The sequence below is a fragment of the Populus nigra genome, chromosome 19 (assembly GCF_951802175.1).
Source record: "Populus nigra chromosome 19, ddPopNigr1.1, whole genome shotgun sequence".
Lineage (NCBI taxonomy): Eukaryota > Viridiplantae > Streptophyta > Magnoliopsida > Malpighiales > Salicaceae > Populus > Populus nigra.
Window position 1 is genome coordinate 13518696 of NC_084870.1, and position 21746 is coordinate 13540441.

General features: G+C 37.6%; 2 protein-coding genes across 4 annotated transcripts; one reads left to right on the top strand and one right to left on the bottom strand.

Moving 5' to 3' along the window:
- The first annotated feature begins 560 nt into the window (after positions 1 to 560).
- On the top strand, positions 561 to 6108 carry LOC133680509 (protein NLP2-like). 3 transcript variants are annotated; one of them, XM_062103498.1, is made up of 5 exons: positions 561 to 842; positions 1449 to 2413; positions 2935 to 2982; positions 3077 to 4082; positions 4914 to 6108. In XM_062103498.1, exons 1-5 carry the CDS (start codon positions 758 to 760, stop codon positions 5834 to 5836), a joined length of 3027 nt encoding a protein of 1008 aa, XP_061959482.1. In that variant the 5' UTR covers positions 561 to 757; the 3' UTR covers positions 5837 to 6108. The 3 variants fall into 3 exon arrangements, with proteins under 3 accessions (XP_061959482.1, XP_061959483.1, XP_061959484.1); XM_062103499.1 differs by having other exon boundaries at positions 562 to 842; positions 1248 to 2413; XM_062103500.1 differs by having other exon boundaries at positions 562 to 842; positions 1251 to 2413.
- A 1457-nt stretch (positions 6109 to 7565) lies between these two features.
- LOC133680508 (uncharacterized) lies at positions 7566 to 21385 on the bottom strand. The gene is made up of 38 exons (XM_062103497.1): positions 21084 to 21385; positions 20848 to 20947; positions 20608 to 20715; positions 20294 to 20410; positions 19984 to 20134; positions 19480 to 19727; positions 19134 to 19310; positions 17980 to 18044; positions 17761 to 17878; positions 17515 to 17598; positions 16462 to 16557; positions 16206 to 16307; positions 15867 to 15935; positions 15144 to 15239; positions 14973 to 15074; positions 14414 to 14527; positions 14181 to 14264; positions 13927 to 14055; positions 13646 to 13844; positions 13414 to 13557; positions 13234 to 13277; positions 12991 to 13074; positions 12806 to 12874; positions 12625 to 12701; positions 12335 to 12404; positions 12028 to 12177; positions 11354 to 11419; positions 10965 to 11109; positions 10828 to 10892; positions 10643 to 10708; positions 9893 to 9986; positions 9435 to 9471; positions 9256 to 9313; positions 8992 to 9102; positions 8643 to 8710; positions 8297 to 8363; positions 8150 to 8218; positions 7566 to 7873 (listed from the first exon to the last, which is right to left on the bottom strand). The coding sequence occupies exons 1-38, from the start codon at positions 21143 to 21145 to the stop codon at positions 7817 to 7819; spliced, it is 3762 nt and encodes a 1253-aa protein (XP_061959481.1). The 5' UTR covers positions 21146 to 21385; the 3' UTR covers positions 7566 to 7816.
- Between the last annotated feature and the right edge of the window lie 361 nt (positions 21386 to 21746).

Here is a 21746-nt window from a genome sequence, read left to right on the forward strand (position 1 = left end):
ACTTTGCGTGATAAATTATATGTTAGAATAATGTCACACAAGGGCAGGGGAATCTTAACAAGCTAGCAAGGATATATATATAGTACAGTACACCATAACATCCAACATACCTCACTAATTATTAATTAATTCTCAAACTTTGAGATCTTAAAGAATCAAAAATATTCGCAATCAGTTAATTACCCCTCTCTTCACTGTATTAAAGACCTACAAAACCAGACTATATATGTATGCATGGCAGTGTCCCGCCTGACCTCATAGGAAGCCTGCATATGTACAGGTAACTAAAGCTTTGATATTATCCAGTGATTGGGTCTTATGTGATGAGTTTTGTTTGATGTTCATATATGAATCTTGGAATCACGATGTAAAAAAAAAACCTTCAAGACGGTAGTCATTGATTAAAAAATATTAAAATAAATAAATTTAAATAGTATTTTGTTGTTGTCTGTGTTGTGTGGGAGGGAGGGAGGGAGAAGATTCTTCACGCGCAGTGGGCTGAGAATGAGGATAATTGGCATAGTTTTGTGGCCTTTACAAAATACAAATACTTGGAAAATCGGCTTCCATCAGGGAACTAACTATAGAGCTGTCTGGGCCACAACTGAGGATAATTTCCTCTCTCTCTCTCTGTAGCTGTACTACTGACTCAAACCAGGATGCCCTTCTACTTTCCTTCTTTAGCCTTCTTGTCTTGTAAGGGAAAACCAACCCAACTCATCTATCACTGAACAGAATCTTTGTTGCTCCTTAGGTTATGTACTTGCTGCTGCTGCTACAGCTACCTCCTGTTCTTCTGTCTGATTTAGATTTTTTTTACTACACAGACACTTGTAATAAAAGTAAGTTACTTGTACTACTTCTCTTTCTCTTTCACTTTCGTTCACTACTGTTTCTTTCATGTGTTTGTCTGTCTATCTGTCTCTTTCTTCTTTTATCTGCAACTGTTTGCTTGAATTCAGTGTTTACTGTTGGCCTAGAAGCTATATTAGAAATGGGTTCTCTCTCTCTCTCTCGATTATTGACTGACATCATGGCTTACGTACTGGTTGCTTCGGGGTTTTTTTGTCCTGAAGAATTAAAGTTGTTGCTTGTAATAATATGTAGCTTAGGGCTTGATAAATAGTTGCTGTAGAGTCAACCACAAGTTGTTCTTTAAGATTATAATCAAGGTGGTCAATTGATCATATTTTGTACTTGCTAATAGTATAATTAACTTGTTGTGTTGGTTCTGAATGATGGTGTAGTAGGTATTTCTTCCTCTGAAATGCATTTGTGAGTTGCAGCAGTTCACAAAAACAATTTTTTGTTGACAATGTTTCTGCAAGATGGGCATATTGGGTTTTCGGATACAAGCGATCGCAATCCTTCCTGGAAGTTCCTCTTTTTGTTTTTCATCTTTACAGTTCTTTTGTGTTTCGGATCGTGATAAAAGTTTGCAAATTCAGATTTACTAGGAGTTGTTGGATACAAATTTTCAATGCAAGTACTCGACATGGATGATGGAAATGGTTCTTTTGCTCCTGATTCTTCATTTGGGAACTTCTCGGATGCTGCCATGGACTTGGATTTCGTGGATGAACTCTTGTATGATGGATGCTGTTTTGAGACTGTCGATGAGTTCGGTTTTTTGGAGGCTGGTACCTCAGCCTCTGATGATCTAAATGACCCTAAGCAATATCTTCCGCTTTTTGAGTCCAACAGCTGTAATTTGAATGTAAATCCTTGTCAAGAGAACTATCAAGTAGCAACAGAAAAGAACTGTGACGAGAACCCGCCTATAGGAAATCCCAAAATAGAGGAACTTGGTGTGATCGGATCCCAAAACCAGAATATTCACCCGTTTACAGCATCTTCAGTCCAATCTGGAGGTTTTCTAGTTGAGAACAATGAATTGGGTAGAAGATTGTGGATTGCACCAACTAACAATGCGAGATCATCTACTGGGGTAAGAGAAAGATTGATGCATGCTATAGGACAGTTGAAACAATGCACCAAGGATAGGGATCTCCTTATTCAGATATGGGTGCCTATAAAGAAAGAAGGCAAGCATGTCCTCACCACTTTTGGCCAGCCATACTTGCTTGATCCTAAAAGCCAGAGTCTTGCAAGTTACAGAGATGTTTCAAAAAAATTTCAGTTTCCAGCAGAGGAAGATTCAAAAGAGTTGGTTGGTTTGCCCGGTCGAGTTTTCTTGAGGAAGTTGCCTGAGTGGACACCAGATGTTAGTTACTTCAGCTGGGTTGAGTATCCACGTAAAAATCATGCGAAGCAATTCAATATAAGAGGATCCTTTGCAGTTCCTGTTTTTGAACAGGGCAGCAGAACTTGTTTGGGTGTTATTGAGGTCGTGACAACCACTCAAGACGTCAGTTATCGTCCAGAGCTAGAAAGTGTCTGCAAAGCTCTTGAGGTCTGTTTCTTTTCCTTCTTCATCTTCTTGTTCTTACATGCATAACAACTATGATTGTTGATTTTGCTCAAAGAACAATGGAAATCAACATAGGGACGAATGTTATAATCTGTAATGTCTAGCCAAAGTGCCCATTTGCATTTTAAATCTGACAGCTTTTCTTCATTGCAAGTTATCCTTAGGCTATCTCTACTCTTGAACATGCACTCATCTATCATACTTGATGAGTATTTGTAACTGGCTGGTAAGCTATTAACATTTGGCTCTATCCTCTGTGGTTTTACTCAAGTCTCTCTTGCTTTCTTGTTTGTTTTGATTGTTAGTACTCTGTTCCTTTAATAAAAAAAAAAAACACTTTTTCATCGACTTCTGTTTTTTTTTTTTATTGTTATTATTATTGTATTGAGAACCTTTCAAAAGCACCAATAGTCAGTGGTTTATTCATAATATAACTTATCCTTCCTTTGAACCACAACTTATCCTGCCTTGTATTTTTGTCTAATAAGTATAGTGACATGCAGGCTGTTGATCTTAGGAGTCCAAAAGACTTCCGCCCTCCAAGCCTGAAGGTGAGTGGATGATGTCTTACAAACACTAGAGATTCAAATGTCTAAAAATTTATGATTTACAAGTGAGACCACATGCATGCTTCTCTTTTCACAGGCTTGCAAAGAGTTTTGCCAAGCTGCAGTTCCCGAAATATCAAAGATTTTGGAGTCTGTTTGCAAGGCACATAGATTACCTTTAGCACTAACGTGGGCCCCATGTTTCCGGCAAGGTAAAGGTGGATGCCGGCATTTTGATGAGAACTATTCTAATTGTATTTGTACGGTGAACTCTGCTTGCTTTGTAGCCGAGACAGACAACTTCGGGTTCTATGTGGCATGTTCTGAGCAATACCTTTCATTTGGTCAGGGGATTGTTGGGAGAGCTTTCACAACAAGAAAACAGTGTTTTTCAACTGATTTAGCAGCGTTTAGCAAGACAGATTATCCTCTCTCTCACCATGCTAAGATGTTTGAGTTGCATGCTGCTATAGCGATTCCAGTACAAAGCACCTATGCTGGACCGGTTGATTTTGTCTTGGAGTTTTTCTTTCCAAAGGATTGCTGTAACACTGAAGAACAAAAGCGAATGTGGGACATATTGCCTATCACCATAAAACAGGCTTGTCGGAGTTTGCATGTTGTCATGGACAAGGAGCTTGAGGAAACTGTCAACAAGAAAATGGTAGTTGCTTCAGATGAGAGACTTAGTAAAGATGAAACTCAGAAATTTGCATCTTTGTTCAAACAATCTTCTGAAGCAGAGTCATCCTGGATTGCCCATGTTGCGGAGGCTCAGCAGAAAGGTAAAGGTGTCTGTGTCTCATGGGACCATCGAAAGGAGGAAAATAAAGAAGAGTTCAAGGTGACATCTCACTGGGGTAAGACTCAGGATGAATTGTACCACAAGCAGGCATTTCCAGAGTTTGGGAAATTTCAACAAAATTCTGTACCCAAAGGTAGTATTGAAACCACTACAGATGCTGCTTCTGCTGAACACCACTCAGTAGGCAGCAGAAAATCGGGCGACAAGAGACGAACCAAGACAGAGAAGACAATAAGCTTGCAAGTTCTTCGACAGTACTTTGCAGGAAGCCTTAAAGATGCTGCGAAGAGTATTGGGGGTACAAGAACATTTACAACAACTAGAAATTGCATATTTTCTTCCACTTTTTTATTCAAGAAAATATTAGGCACTGAGCTAGCAAAAACATATCTAATATAGAACTTAAGAGCCTTTCTTCATTGATGCAGTCTTAGATATAATGGAGACCTTCCTATCGTAATGACCTGGAAGCTTGGCTAGACCAATGTTTGCATATAGTTCAACCATTCTGACTTTCTGAGTACTAGTATCCTGCTGTTCATATGTTGTTAAAAGTTTGACACCATTTTCTGGAATCGATTACTGCTTATTGCAAGAGCCAGCACTACTCGTTAAAAGATATTTCTTTAGCCTCTTATTTATACATTTGGTGCTTATATGTTCATGATGTTGTAACTTGAGAACACAGGATGGTGAAAATGAGTTTATGCACACATACCAGACTGATACTTGGAGAAATGCATTGCATCTATAAAGTAATCCCAGAATGAGCCTTCATAACAAATATGCTATTCTTTCTCTCTCAAATTCCTTGATCATTCTTCGTATATAACTATTGAATTTGTCACTGAACTTCACTTTGTCTGCTTTGTTCTCATATTTTCTCGCAACATTATACTGAAGTTTTCCTAGCAGGGCATGCCATCTTTTGCTTCTTGATATTTGCAGCTTGTGTCATTGTATGAGATTCCATTAGCCTTGTTTCATTGTTGAACCTGCCACGCCTTAATTTGCATGATCCGACTTTTTTTTATTTTGTAAAAATAGCATGTTGATTCTTCTTATCTATCCATGAATAGGCTACAGCCAGCTTGGTGCCTGTTACTGACCTAGTTTATTCCTAATGCAGTGTGTCCCACCACTCTGAAAAGAATATGCAGGAAGCATGGCATCACTCGTTGGCCCTCTCGAAAGATTAAGAAGGTTGGCCACTCATTGAAGAAACTTCAACTTGTGATTGACTCAGTACAAGGTGCTGAGGGTGCCATACAAATTGGTTCCTTCTACACCACTTTCCCAGAATTGACCTCTCCAAATTTTTCTGCTAATGGCGGTTTTCCATCAAGCAAGACAAACGATGATTCCAATAAATCAAACCATCGCCCTGAGAATGGCATATTTAGTGCTGCAGCTAGTGCTTCAAAATCCCCATCCTCGTCATCTAGTCAGAGCTCTGGATCAAGTATCTGTTGTTCCACTGGAGTAAAGCAGCACACAACCACCAATAATGGCTCAATTAGTGGGGATCCATTATTGGTAGAGGACCCGGGTGGTGTGCTTAAGAGAACACACAGTGATGCCGCATTGCATGCCTTGAATCGTGACAAATCAGAGCCTCTTATAAGATCTCAAAGCTTCAAAACATTTGGTGACCTTCCATGTCCAGAGACTCTGCCACCCCTCCCAAAAAGTAGCAGCCAGATTATACGTGATAGGAGTGGCTTTAGAGTGAAGGCCACTTTTGGAGCAGACAAAATCCGGTTCACCTTGCAACCGAACTGGGGTTTCAGGGACTTGCAACAAGAGATTGCAAGGCGTTTCAATATAGACGACATTTGTAGAATTGATCTCAAGTATTTGGACGACGATCAAGAGTGGGTTCTCTTGACATGTGATGCTGACCTTGAGGAGTGTAAAGATGTCTATAAATTGTCTGAGAGCCACACAATCAAAATGTCCCTTAATCAACCTTCTCAACCACATCTGGGAAGTTCGTTGGGTTCTGTAGGGCCAAATCTGGTAAGCTTATTGGGAGGTGGAGGGCCATTCTAATGCCATAGTCAGTTACTAAGAGGTCATAGCATCTGGGATTAAGAAATTTTCTTCTTTGGTGACTTTTGCTTTGAATATGCATCTAGTAGCTTATGAAATGGCCTAGGATTCTGTAAGGGATCTTTTCCAGTTTCATGTCGGCATAGCAAACATTGAATCTTAATTTGCAGTTTAGTGGCAATTTAGAGGAAATAAATAACTGGTTCAAGCCAGCCTGTTGACTGCACATAAATCATGTAAATTTACATCAGTAGGATTGGATTTGAAATGAATTTTTTGTCCCAAAAGGTTAAAAACTAGGCTTTGCCATTATATCTATGCATGCCTGCTTATTGAATGCTCCCTGGAAATATGGGATTGGACTATAAATCCTTTCATCTTGTCCTGTCAAAGCCAGTATGTGTGGCTTCAATGTCATGCCTCTGTCAATCATGAGCCCTGGGGATACCCAATCTTGTAAACCTTCTTGGCCCCAGTCTAGTACAACGATATATCTGAATGGGGGGTAATCTTCTTGACCCATTTCCATCATTCTCCTGCAACTTCATCAGCCTCATGCTTGCTTGCTTGCTTGCGTGCCCTTTTACCTAAGCCATCAATCATAGGCATGAATAATGCAGGTTCAAACCCGAATCACGAAGTATCAAAGTCTCCGGAGCCACCATATCTTTATACAACCAAGAAACACAATCTACACGGCACATGATTTAAGGAGAACATTATAAAAGTAGATCGAAGGCGGGTTTTCAGGGATAAAAAACGCAATGATTTAAATTCCGAAATGTTCTGATTGGAAAGACCCGATTTCGCTAGAACGGGTATGAATGTTACAAGAGAAGAATGCAAGGTTTCTTGGGGCTGTGAGGCGATGAGAAGCTAGGGTAAATCATCGAGTTCATTAAGCATTTCGGCGCGAATGAGGAAACGGGTAGTGATGGTAATTGATCGAGGACTGGTAAGGAGAGAGAGCGCTTGAAAAGGTGGCCATGACAGCTTGGGATCCTTGGTTAAAAGTGAATGCTGATTCTTGGAACACCAAATGAAAGAAAAAATCAGACTCGATTGTGTTGGAATCGGAAATGTTCTAGTTGTGCTCTAGGAATCATGTTTCTACAACGAAAATAACAAATCCTAGGACTCATCTCATTGATCAGGTGTCACACGAATTTTATGTTTGGTACCGAGCCAATGAGTTGTGTCTTCACCAGTTTTATTTGACTCTTATCACTTGCATCCATTATGCCATGGCAGCCTGTTTTTGTGCTGCTGGGAATCCAAGACATGTTAGGCCATAGCGGTCTGTCGGAGTTGCAGACAATCGAAGACATCCAACGCTTAGGGTGACAAACTTATTTATAGCTATCATCAACTCATTGAGGAACCTAATGCTATCACAAACCATAATCTACTCGGCATACCGTTCCTTTAAAATTTGCTGAATTCATGCCCTGATCCTGTATGATGATTTTGTTACGGGCGTGTCTTGCCCATTCCCCCTCTGGGCAGTGGGCACTCACTACCTCTCTCTGAGTGGACTAATCAATTGGGGAACAGAGGCTTTCGCTTTCCTTTAATTTCAGATCTCTTTATCATGTCCGACTAATTTATTCTTGCTTGAAGACCAGGCATCCGATCGTATAACAAGGTCCACATCCTTGCACAAGGTGATAGGTCTCAATGATCAATGCATTGCATTAGAACGAACGGTTTGCTGTTTGGAGACGATATGTTAAAGACATAAAGTGATGAGCATTGTTTTTACGAACAGTTGAAGGATCTTGACAGGGGTAAATAAATTGAACTGGCTGTACTAAGTGTCCTAGCCTTGAGCTGTTTCCCCCGGATGGTTGTTGTATTACACTCTTCCCAAATACTAGGAGTGTAGTGCAAACAGTTCAGTACTCTTTCCATAATTATGTCTTGCAATGTTCTTAATTACAATATGCATGTTGATCAGCCCAAGGATGATGAAGTAGAGGCTCATCTTGTTTCCATGATGACATGTCTTGGTGGCGGACCAAACACGCTCAGCACCACCTGCAAATCATAAACATAGACCATTGTCATTATTCCACCAAGAGTAACGAATAGGTAATAGCTTTGTGTGATCATCATTCTTCCTTTGTCATCATGCTTTCTTTTTGCGTTGGGCAGTCACCTTCCACTGCTCAACTATCACATTTACATAATGGCACAAAACAGGGCATTACCGGACAAGCATAAATATTCCCTTCAGCCGGGGATTTAGAAGGGCGGGAGCGCATTTTACAAGAGTCAGACAAAGGTTCTGGTAGTGGGATAAAATTAACTTACTGGGAGGAACACCAGTCCATGCAAGAAACCTATAATAACCAATGCCAGGTACATTTGGAAGTAATAAACCTGCAAAACCCAGAAAGCTATTTTATATCCTTGGAATGGACAAAAACTATTGAAAGCACAAAGGGATAAAGCAGAGACCACAAAAACTTCAGATCTCGCAAAGAAAAGGACAATCACTCCAACAAGCTTTGTGAGTGTAATTCCACTGTCAAGAGTCATGGAGATAAAAGATCATCAATTCCTGGCTTTTGGTTAGCATAAAGCACAATCATGGACCTCAAGAAGATAAATGGTATTAAGTGAATGCTTCATTTATATTTTTACAGTTATATTTGGAATCCATAGTATTATGCGCTTATTGGGAGGAAATTTCAGCTGAAAATATGACCGCCTTCATTTAAAAACTGATATATAGTGCAGATATGAAGTTTAAATGAGGTACCACAAATGATACAATGACAAGGCAAAAAAAGCAGATGATAACCTGAAGACGGAAGCTCCCATTGTGCTCAGAGCCTCTTTTGCCCTCTGGCCCCTATCACCATGGCTCACCTGTCAAGAACACAAGGTTGTAGAATATTAGCAAATTAGTAAACACACATCAATTCTGTAGGTGCAAGTATTAGGCAATGGCAGTTCCAAGAGGTTCAAAAAGGTTTTGATGTCAAATACGAGGGTAATCACTGTACTTGTTTGTCATTTTTTATATATAAAAAAAAATGCAATTTTGGAAGCCCATGAGTAATGATACCCCATCCCCTTCAACAGCTACTGCCTTGTCCAAGAAAGAATCCAAAAACCAAAGAGTCGCCACAACAACTATAGATACTAACCAAGAATGCATGTGCTATATGCACACAAAACTCAACGGCAATTCCAATTGACATTATAAGGTTGACAACAGAAACTGCATTTAGTTGAATATCCAGAATTGCCATTACACCCTGCAGGATTTAAAAACCAAATAAGTGTATTTATTAGCAGACAATTGACATTAAAGGGTAAAGGTACATGAAATGACTAGTAGATAGAGATGTGTGCCATGGTAAAACTTTTATCATCAGACACGAGCGAAGGATTCTCTTTGACCATTATACCATTAAATCCACGACAATCATCACCAAAACAAGTAGAATGATTGCTGAACACCAAAAACTGCATCAAAAGGCAATCAAAGGGATTAAAGGTGCATAAAACAGTGTCTTCAACAGTAGACAGCTTCTATAGTTAATAGCAATAGTTAAAACTAAACAAGGACCAGAGAAAGTTTTTAAACCTGGAAGTAACGACCAGACATACAATAAATATAGCACCTGCATAGTATAAAAAAAATATTCAGATGCTTAAAAGGCTCAAATGCACAGAGTACAAAATAAATGTAGAACAATTATCTCACCATGCTGAAAAAAGGACATGGTAAAAAGGCCAAATGTCTAAACATTTTGGTGATTCTGCAGTTTCCAAATTTTATAACTTGAAAACACATATAACAATTTTGCAAAGTGGTCTAATGAGAAGTGTTATGTTGTATTTCAATGCACTAAAAAAGATTCAATTAAGTAGATAAAGAAAAAGTTCCATCAAAATTTATGACCAGCTTTAATGCGGTCCACACAGGCATTGTGTCATCTGTGAAACAAGTGTGCCAACAACAAGGATTACATAAATAATGGACCACTAAGACACCAAAAAGACTTGATTATATTCATCACAACCATGTATTGTAATACTGACCAAGTGCTATAGCAATGTTGATCAAAGCTATCCTCCAAATGTCCAGGTACTGCTCAAAGAAAATGTAGAACACAGAATACGGAAAGATTTCAATCTGCATCAAAGAACTAAAGAGAGTAAAATATCTGAATATATATCTCAGAGAAATATATTGCAGCAGACAATACAAAGATTTAGTGAGATAACATGCAGGAGGTAGGAAAAAACAAGTTAAATCATGGCCCATCATTGACTCTGTCCTCAGAAGGATAGGTCTCCCATCCCTCTCTCTTTTAAGTAATTACACAACAAGCATTTATGTACCACATTTTTAGTCACAAAATTGTGTTTCCAGGCCCCTCTCCTCTTACTCAGGTTGCCCATGACACAGACATGAAGCTAAAAATAGAATTAGGTAATGGGGTACGATAATTAATCTTTATAAATAGGTCTTGAATAATGTAACGTGGTCAGAATATATGATTTATAAGAACTAATTGCCTGGCTACAAACATGTTTGTGTCATGTCCACGGGGCAGAGCACTGTTAGTTGCTGAATATCAAAAGCTAGCCAACATTTAGCAAAACATCAGGGGAGAATAAGGAACTAGATATGAATACATTTTACTAATTGTGCTATCATGCTTCAGTGTCTAGGCGGGAAAAGAAAACAGTTTATCCAAATCTATTACTTGAAAACAAACATTCTAGAAGCACTTTACAACATCAAGAAAGCTAAAGAAAAGGTAACAAACATTTTTTAATCCAAACCTTCAAGGAATCAGAAATTCTTGAACTGAATTCCCTTGCAGCTCGTAGAGCATTGACATAGTCCCCCTAAGGAAATGAGAATCAGATAAAGCAAAGATGGGTGTGTGCATTAAAATATGAACTAAGAAAAATAATAAACTATGTTCTAAACTTCTAGTATTAATTCATTAAAGGAACTTCCATACTTGTTTGTTAACCGGCGTGTGATATGTACGGAACTCTGAAGCTCTTATAACACCATTCTCGTAACCTGGTACAGTTTAAAAGCAATTGAATCAAAATGAAGCCATTCAGAAAAGGAGAAAATGCCAACCTAACTAACCATTTAGATCCACACTGCTGGTATAAGCCCCATGACCACCCTTTGCACAATCTGAAGATGGCAGAGCATCGAGGAACCATGGAAGTTTCTCTCTAAATTGCACTGTAGATGGCCGATCATTAACCAAATCCAAATGCCGAAAGCACTGGAATCAATCTAAAATGTTAGACCTTCAAATTTTTCTTCCTGACAATAAATTAATTCTGCTTTACATATGCTGTGTGCACACAAATAATAGATGACATGAAACAATCCATTTACCATATGTCATAGGCCACTTGAATAACATGGTATCACATGAAAGTGACAAGGGTTTTTAGAACATATTCATAAAGTGAAAAGGGTACTTAGCCCCACACACACACACACACACAGAGAATGGACATCACCGTTGTGCAGTCTTTGCAAACTCCACCAAAGCCACAAGAAAATTCATCAGGTGAGCAGCAAGGAGGCTGAAAAGAAAGACTTTAGCTTCAGTTTACTACTAATATGACAAAGTTCTGTAAACAACACCTAGCAAACTCAATAAAAAGCACGAATTCAGAGTTGCACCAGTTGTTATTACACTGGAGAAAATCCATCCAATTTCATGCAGTATAACTACATTCACAGAATGGACTCAAAGAAAGATTAAAAACAAAATGTCCCATCCGAAGTGGATACTCTTACACCTCAAAAACTCTAATAGCACAAAATCACAACAATTCAACAAGGTAAATATAAGATGCTGACATCACTCTTCAGACTTGAGAGTGTATATGTCTGCGTGTGCAGGCAGGTCTGTGTGTGAGAGGGAGAGAGCGAGAAGAAGAATTTTTTTAACACAAAATCACAAAAATTCAACCAGTAGCAATAAGATGCTGGAGTAGTTCACCGCTCATGCTTGGGAGTGTTCACAAGTGTCACATGGCATGGGTATGACATAAGAGGTGAGAAAGAGAAATTTTCTAATCTATTAGACCAAATCCAAAATGTCAATGCAAAGACACAGTTTATCAAAAAAAGAGAGAAACAAAGGTAGAACTTCCACAAAATAGCAACGTATAATATGAGCACCAACCTGATCATCTGGTGGGCAATAAGTACCATTCATGAACTTACGACAACAACCAAAGGCCTCTGGTGATAACCAAACAAGAAAGTCATCAAGCCATGAAGCAGCAGGCTTGGCTATGTAGCTTGATTCTGGAACTAAAGATGCCCTCGATACCTTCAGCATATATAGGTGGGAAATATCTTAATACTAATACAGCCTGTATCGAGGTGAAAATCCTTTTCATACTAATATGACATGTTTATTAACGTGAAAAAAAGAAGTGATACTTTAACCCCAAATATGGAATGAAAAATACTTGATCACCCATTACCTCATTCAAAAGGGAGTTTGAATCACACTGGCTGATGGAGCATAACTGGTTTGTATGCCTTGATTCCAAGCTGAGTGAGAGAGCCATTGGGCATCAAACAAACTATTAGAAGATACCTAGTGTGAATAATGTTGCTTAACAATACAGTAGGAATAGAGGGATGTTATTAATTGCCATTATTCAAGCCAAAAATGAACACCGCACTTGTGATATATGATGTACAGTAGAACTATGAACTTCAAAGATGATAGATTAAAGAAAATGTAGTGAGATAGCAGTACAACTGATACCTATAGTTGTAATCTTTAACAACAAAATACAAGGGAGGTCCAATTCTCAGATATTCGGAAATATTATTGAAATAACCCTGAGACAAATACAACTCTGTTTGTAAGACAGCAACACAAAACGCAAAATACTAAATGGGAGCAAATTTACAAGATAAACAAATTGAGGTATGGGGACTTAAACCTGAAGGTAGGAATCACGGGGAAGAACCACTTGTTGCTCCAAACCAGACTCAATCCTAGGACATAGTGCCTAAGAGAGAAAAATGAAGAAATATTAGAATAATAACTTGACTTCATAGCATGAATATGGAAAGAGGAGGAACAATTTCAAGAGGAAATTAATTATGTGAAAAAAAAAATACTTACCACACTTGCCAACGCAAATGCAACAAAGATAGCAATGACTACTATTTTTACAGCCCAAAGTCCAAGAATGGGTGCGTGAACTTCCTACAACATCATAATAATACAAAAGGTCATTTTAGGGATTAAGGCAAGATATTTACACAAACACTGATGTCTGTCCACAAAACAATACTTGCATTCTCGACATTATCCAAAATGAAAATAGATAAATTTCAAATAGCAAGTACAATATCCAAAAGTTACCTTCATATATCTGGCCAAAAGTCCAGGTCTTCTTTGATTAATGCCTATATACCAACATACCACGTCAGAGCCAATATGCAAAACACTGAAAAGATTGTAATTCTAAAAATATAGTGTATATTTCAACACTGAACTTGGCAAGTACAGAACCCAAACTAGAATGAATGCTCCACTAAATACCTTCATTAGATCCTCCAGGTGATGAAGGAACTTTGATGCATGGGAAACAGTCAATCCTGTTATCCTCAGCTCTCCGACAGTCAAATGCAATCAGTGCAACAAAAGCTGTGACTTGAAGAAGAAAGTCCAATAGAACAGCCAAAGCTACAGATAAGCAGGCAGAAAATGTCAAAATCGGAGGGAACAAATGAAATTCCATTGGTGAATCAACCACAGGTGAAAACATTCGGACCTGCAAACATGGAGAAAACACGGCATGCTGGCATAGGAATAAAACTTCCAACAGCAAATGCCAGAATCTCAGACAAACTAGCAAGTGTAATTGATGGGCCAACTTCATGCAGTGCATTACTTATTCTCTCCTCTATAGGTAACTCAATTGATTGGCGCTTCACAGCATGCACCAATATACACATGTTATCCACTCCAACCTGACACAGATCAAAATCAGATGCAACTCCACTGGAAAAAATACAGTACTAACACAACATTGGCTGCTAGAACTGAACTTACCGCCAAAACCAGGAAAGGAATGACTTCCATTATTATTAATGTAGATTTGACTCCAACTGCACTGAAAAATCCAACAGATCCAAGGACAGAAAGCATAACAAGAACAACTCCTGAAAGGCCAAGCAATACCTGGAACCATTTCATCAAGTAGTGAGTTTCTAGATAAATCATAACCGCATTTCTCATACAAGGACTACTTAGCCATGCATTTAACATATAAAGCATGACAATTTAAAGCAATTGTAAAATCATACCTTGGATGAGAGAAAGAAGGTAGACAAGCGTGATGCATCCCCCAATGTCACAGAAACATAAGCAAACATTACAACATAGCTCACCTGAAAGTAAGTTTGACAAGAGGCGGGGCAAAGGGACGTTATAAGTTTGAAACTTAAGATCAATAACAAAGGCAATGCTCAAATGACACAAATTATTTACTAGATCAGTGGCTTTTTCAAATGAAAGCATAAATTCTCCAATGACTTACTGCTATAGTTATAATATCTGCAGTACTTTCTCTTTTCAATTCTTCCTCAATTGAGCTTTCGCTAGAGTACGAAAGTGTAAGATTGCTAGACTGCACCATGGGCAGCAGCTCTTCCTGCCAATAGGATTGGTTGAAGTTATAATATAGATAAATCATACAAAATGCATACTGCTACTAATGAAAGCAAAACAGAACCTCCACTAACTGCACATAAATTTCTAGGCTCTAGGCCTGCTTACCCAGTTCTCATTCTACTGCCTCAATCCAGCAAGACTACAAAATTCAGGCCAATTCTCACGTGTGTGCATGGAATGTATATTCTTAATAACATACTTTTAAATCCATGAGGAAAATTATACTTCCATGACAGCATTTGCAATGCTCCAAGATTATATGACATGGGAGTTCAATAACATGATATTGCATAAAAACTTCATAATCACAATAGAAATGAGAATAAATTTTCTGAATAACATCAATGTGAATCTCACACAGAAGGAATGCAAAATCTGTAAATGAGCAAAAAGAAAGAAAATGCAGTGCTTGAACCGCCACTAACCTCCACTAACCGAATGAAAGCTTTTTCCCATGCCACAGCTTTTCCATTGCCTGCTTCATCAATTGCATTATTAACTGGGTAGGTAACGACAAATGCAGATGCCTGAATTGAAAAATGACATCAAAGTGTTAGCACGGAGTCATATTCTTGTGCTAAGATTGAACACCTTACCTCAGAATAGTTGTTCCCAGAAAATCCTCCTAAGGCAGTGCTAGGGTCAAGAGGGGCTTTAAATGCACTCATACAAGTGTCTGCAGTAGTATAATGCTGGAAGTGGAAAAATGCAGGCCATGAAAGTCAATATGCATCCAATGGTTAGAAAAATCACAAAATCTGCAATACAGAAAAACTAGGTCCTAAACTGACCATTTCAACAAATGACCTTGCTTCTCAAAGATGTGCCAACCATGAAAAAGTTTTTTGACATGAGTTTTGACTATGAAGAAGCTAAGTGGAGACACAACAGATGATGAATTGACTCTGAGATAATTACATTCAGCCAAAAATATTTCATCCAAAATGATAGTGGATTGCGACATTAGAAGTAACATCCACATCTTTTCTTTCAGCATATGTAATAACTTATTGGTTAGTTTTTATTCGTGGGCATTAGGGAAAGTGCAGAATTATTCTATGCACATTTTTGAAAAATAAAAAATTGAGGATTACAAAGATGATTTATTCTTTGAATTTCATTCTTCACATCTCTCTTTTGTTTTCTTAGCAACAAACTTGCCTCTTCTTCCAATATCTCTAGGAAAAGAAAAGCAGATACAAATATAATTCAAAGTATTTTAGTTAAAGAAGATAAATGCACCGATCAAATAACCATAGATCACTAAAAGTTTTTCCATAAATATATAAATTTCAAGTGCAAGGGGGTCATTGAATTACCTGAAAGCAATACTCAGCATGTTCCACTCCTCCATAGTCATCATAATTTTCAGGGTCCATTTTAAAATACTATCAAGAAAGGAAAAAAAGAAATGATGTAAATACTTGAAAAGTAAATACTACCATGCTAATTAACTTGTTTAAATCTTGAGAAGACACAAAGCATGTATATTTCAACATCCACAATTGCACTAAAAAAAGATAGGCAATACCCTAAGCCTGACAAAGACTTCCCCACCAACCCTGGTTTGTCACTTATACAAGATGAGGACAAAATGCATATGAGTTTCACCCTTTAAGATGCAAACAATATACGGATGCAAGAAAATGTAATAAAACCTGTAGCAAGCTTTGAGTGGCACAATCATCGCCAAGAGGCTTCAAGCAAATGTCTGTCAGAGATACAACTGAGCCTGAATAATTTGCACGAATTCCATCAACCTGGTAAAGAGTCAAAGAAAGAGATGTTATCAAAGCTCTTATTAAGAGAGCACAAAAGGGCGTATACCCACCCTGTTCATTTAAAAGAAAGTAAAGGAATACTTTTTTAGATTAAAAACTTTCTACTTTTTCACATATTGGAAACTCAGAATACCTTCTTCTGTATTTCAAATAGTAACTGGATATTTTCATCTGTGACAATACTGTTTCTCTTGTCATTCTTCGAATCTGGCAAGGTTCCTAATATAAGCTGACACACACAAATATTGACACGTCAAACGTTTTATATAAAAGTACATTAGAACATCCCATCCTATAGGAGGGGGAGGAGAATAATCAGAGAAAGAGCACATCTGTACATATTAATTTCCATCAAACAAGAATGAAGAAACAGCAAACTTTGAAACAGGAAAGCTTTCAGAGTGTGAGTGGGGTTGAAAGGAAAAGAATAGACATACATTAATATCAACCTAAATTCAGTAGCTAAAGTTGTGACAGTTGTGATTCAATTATACTGAAATCTCTCTCATTGATAAGCAGTCACAAAACAAAAATCCAGCCTCATTATCTTTACAGTGCAAACACAGAGAAATGGCATTCGATATTTCAATAGATTTAGCTTACTAAAAATATTTTGATCAAGATGTTTCAATTATTTTCAATGAATGCCCTTTTTCGTCCTTATTTAACTTCCCAAAAATCGTTTCATCCCAATTACATTTTGATTCAACCAATTTCTAGTTGCCAATTTGTTTTCCAATAAATCAAATAAGAGGAACAAAAAATCATTGGGATATTACAGGAGCATAGACTAACCTAACAAGATATTCTCTAATAAAAAAACGCATTAAACAAATGAACACATGGAAAAAGAAATGGTGTATGTAATGTCTGACCAAAAAAATATGCTTATACACAATAATTATAGTATGTCATCTGGCTTGCAACTATCATTCTGCAAGCCACATTTTAAAACTTCTGATCACATGGAAATTCCTTGACCTCTTAAATATTTTTAGGAATGTTCTTCTATTTTTGTTCCCAGATGTTGCTAAGAAATGTGAGTGAAAGGGAAAAACAACAAGCATCCTGGTTGTGATTGACTTTTTCTTTATTTTTTCCTCACATTGAAGAGAAGCATACATCATGGCAATTAAATCATGAGAAATTAAATCAAAGAGAGAAATATTAAAAGCAATATTGAAACCTGTTCAATTCTGTAGAAGGGGGCAAGGTGGCTGTCAAAAAAATGTTTCTCTTCTGCTGCCTTACTCCCAGGACCTACCCACAACTACAAAATTATATTTGTCATAATTAATTTATGAAAAGAGAGATAAGCATGTGGCAATGCTATATCGATGAACACTACTTGATTGACTTGTGCAGAGTTAAGTGTACACCAAAAGGAAAATTCTCTAGAAAAATATGAAATGAATAGATTTCAGTGGGATACCTTCTCAGGCCGGGTCTCCACCTTAAAACAGATTAATCCTATACAAAGCACAAGAACAACTGCAACTGATGAACAGAGGACAAGAGTAGGATTTCTAGCAACCCATTTTCCATAATTCCTGGATGAAGCATGAGAATTTATCAGCATATTTCATGTAATCTTATGAATTTATCAGAATATTTCATGCAACCACATGGTTCAAGCATTGTAGCATTCAACCTGTAAAAGCTTGATATATGTCCTTGAACACCATCTAGTTGGAACCTATTTATCAACCGAGGCACCTGTTATTCAGCATGTAGTCAATTAGTCCTTTAATACTAATCACATGGGAAAAAAAAGAAATAGCCAGGCATACAGCAAGGAGAAATGTAGGACAAGCACCACTGAGACTAGAAGAAACACATTTCGAAAAAACATAGAGAAGCATGTAATCTTTAGCAACACCTATCAAGTCTGCTTCTCAAAGCCACAAATGACAATTTCCAGCATTCTAAAACATTTCTATCAAAACTTTAGCTGCCAACCCACAAAAAATAGCCTTTCTACCACATCAAAACACCCCAATAACGAGCACTTCACAAATGTGTCCATGGTGATCAAACAGATGAGACATCAACACATATTCACACCCAGCACTTCAACTTGAGCCCTTGTCACTGCGCCACTAAATATTCACATGATCAAAGTCTACTAAATACAGCAACTGATGGGTACATTAGCAGACCTTAAGGCACGAGAAGGAGAGCAGGGTGATAGAGAGGGATCAAGTTAAAGCTACGAAAAGGTACAATGGTTTATCATTTGATAGATGAATGACAGAGATTGGCTCCATCTAAGAAGAAATACATGATAAAATAAAGATTTTGGAATGAAGTTAAGAACATTAGTTAGTAGAAAAGAAAGGAGTTTAGAAAAGATTAAAAAAAAAAAAGTTCCCCCATATGTATTAAGATCCAGGACCACTAGCATTGCATGCCTAGAAAACTCAAGACATGAGTGTAGATGAATCTAAAAGCAAAAATAAAAAATCAATTGCTGAAGATCTCAGTTTCAGACAATCATAAGGAAGTAGATTTTATACCCTACAAGGAAATGGGAGTGTAAGATTTAAAAGAAAGGAAGGTGGGTCCTCGAAGTAATGGAAGTTTTGCTAGTTTTTATGCAATCAATCTAACAAGACCACTAAATACGGCAAGAAGTGAAAGCTGACCATGCCATGACCACATATACCGGAAAGAGAAAACCCATGCAAACTCTTGACCAATGAGAAAATGTCTCACTCTAAATGAGAGATGTGCTATTTTATTAGACCAACCAATAGTATAGAAAAGAAGGGAAATTGGATGAGAAGAATCAAGAAGTTTATCTACCTTTCCATCCTTTTGGATTTCAGTAGAATCAGCTTCAACCTCATCCATCGAACTCAACAATGGTTCTTTGCCGGCTGCAGCTCTTCTTTCTCTTGTCCGAGTAAGAGAAGCCCATCCCAGAAATGCAAAAACCAATATGATGTACAAGATTGCTACAGAGAAATCAAGACATTTAACCTGCAAGCATAATTCGAGAAAACCAAGTAAATTATATACAACAATGCAGGTCTGTCACTTTCCATACTATTCCAAGACATCTCAGTCATTGGCATGACAAAATATGGTCTAACCACTGAACAGAAAGAACAACCAAAACAAAAGAAACTAAGTCACAGCATTTCCTTACCTTGAGAGGCCCAATTCTAATCAGACAGGATTCTTTCTTGGGCGGAGAAGGTGGCTCTGAACTAGAGCACGCTGGAGCTAAAGGGCAATCACCACAAGAGCATCCTAGTGAAGTGTCTCCACATGAATAAGCAGAGACATTCATAGGGACCATTTTTGATGAATCAGGAATAGTTGACTTAAAATCAATTTCATAAGGTGAACCAGGAAACCCAGGGGGTGCCTTCTGACCAATAAATGCAAACCATTCTACAAGAACAGAAAGTAGAGAAAAATTAAAATAATATTGGATAGCAACAGAGACAGATGTTCTACATTAAAAAATGACAGAAACTAATGCAGCAAGGAGCATTTCTTTGGCGGGGACCTTTTAATGTATCAAAGGGAACAGTCATCTAGAAGTCAAAAGCACATAGTGGTAAATATACCAATTTTACCGGCAATGAAGCAATAGCAAAAGACTGCATTAAATGTTCAAACATCAATTCACAAGATAGCAGGTCACCTTTAAAATTATTGGCACCACCACCAACAAAATCTATTGCTCGTGTATTCATAGTCCCAAATTTTACATCCTTGCAGGAGTCATAGAGCCTTTCTCCAAAATCATCGGTCACATAATAGGCAATACCATCCACAGTGAGATTGCCATTAACCTTGAACAAAAAAACAAGAAGATGGCTATTGAAGAATGAGAAAATTGTTTAAAACACAATTCTGAAAAAGAAAAAAAAAGGAGAGAGAGAGAGAGCGAGCATATGGTGCCTTGATGAAACGAAATATTAAATTATAACAGATCATAGGGTCGTGCTAACCTCAGAAATAGAAGTGACATTGATGAAAAGACTTTGATTGGGTGAACAAGATAGCTCACAAAAAAGATTTAAGAAGTTCCTCAAGCAAGCTGGACAGCCTACAAGCAAAGGAATTGCCTGCAAATAGATTGCATTATGCATTCCACATCATTCCCCAAGACAAATACCATGAAGCAAACAAAAAAAAAAGCTTGTCCAATGCTCTGAACTAAACTGGATCAGTCCTTAAAAAAGCTATAAAACAAGAAAGAAAAACCATAAAAGAACAGCATCCTATAATGTAATAATCTTGAGAGGGGGAGGGAGGGTCTTACTTGTTGGACCTGAGCTCGCAAAGTGTCAAATTGAGTCTCAGTACAACAAACATTTCCACTAATTGCAGGACACAAGCTTTGAATCTTAGCAGAGAAATAGTCATCAGGCTGCATACATCAAACCAATAAATAATTAATTAATCAATATCCCATAATTTTATTTACTTTAATACAACTAAAAAATGCAGAAAAGGGGGATTAATAATAATAATAACAACAACAACAACAACAACAACCAACCTTGACAGAAGAGGTAGGAAAGGGGCAATTGAGAACTTTGCCATCACTGCGTGCTCCACAGATATCATACATGGCACAGTACTCTTTCTCATGCTTTGCACTGCCCAACAAATCACAACACAACTTCTTAATCACTTGCGAATCTTGTTAGTTTAGCAAATTATTAAAATAAAAAAAAAAGATGATCAGAGAATTGAAAAGAAGAAAAGGAAAGGTGAGTAGCGGGAGTAAATTACCCGTAAGTGAAACCAGAAATCAAAGAAGAAGAGAACAAGAGAAGCAGAAAGAGCATCGCCATTTCTTGCTTTGGTGATCGTTAATGATTTGAGATTAGAGGTGTTAGATGGGTAATGGATAGAGTATACAAGTAAAAAGTAAGTAAGGTTAAGGAACGACTTGAGAAGGTCGGTTTCTTGCTGAGGTTGCTGTCTATGAAATTGACTACCGAGACGAAAATATAAATGTTGTTTTTTTTTCTTTCTTGTTTCTGCAGTTAGAGCGAGGAGAAAACACTGGCTGCCTGGCACGCAGCTCGGCAACCCAATCCAGCTTGGCCCAATTCTTCTCACTCACCCTGTCTTTACCGAACCCGAACCCGAACCCACAAACTTCAAATTATAATAACTGGTCTTCCTCGAATGTTATTAAGAAAATATTTCAAAGTGTGGTTGTGGTTGTTTTTTAAAGTTTGTTTATATTAAAATAATATTTTTTTTATTTTAAAAAATTATTTTTGAGATCAGTACATCAAAACAATTCAAAACACATAAAAAAATAATTTTTAGCAAAAAAAATTAATTTTTTTGGAAACGTGGGTTGGCCCGCGTTTCCAAACGGGATCTAAACTCGACTATGGTTATAGGCTGGAGCGGTTGGGTTAACCCATGTTAATGTTATTT

What these genes read in the sequence shown, in the direction of transcription:
- LOC133680509 (XM_062103498.1), top strand. Translation starts at nt 758, where the DNA reads ATGTACTTGCTGCTGCTGCTACAGCTACCTCCTGTTCTTCTGTCTGAT. An exon ending in CACAGACACTTGTAATAAAA is followed by an intron (nt 843 to 1,448) that starts GTAAGTTACTTG and finishes TTGCAAATTCAG; the next exon opens with ATTTACTAGGAGTTGTTGGA. An exon ending in TCCGCCCTCCAAGCCTGAAG is followed by an intron (nt 2,983 to 3,076) that starts GTGAGTGGATGA and finishes CTCTTTTCACAG; the next exon opens with GCTTGCAAAGAGTTTTGCCA.
- LOC133680508 (XM_062103497.1), bottom strand. Translation starts at nt 21,145, where the DNA reads ATGGCGATGCTCTTTCTGCTTCTCTTGTTCTCTTCTTCTTTGATTTCT. An exon ending in CAAACTCCCTTTTGAATGAG is followed by an intron (nt 12,178 to 12,334) that starts GTAATGGGTGAT and finishes TATATGCTGAAG; the next exon opens with GTATCGAGGGCATCTTTAGT. An exon ending in ATGGGAGCTTCCGTCTTCAG is followed by an intron (nt 8,364 to 8,642) that starts GTTATCATCTGC and finishes GACTCTTGACAG; the next exon opens with TGGAATTACACTCACAAAGC.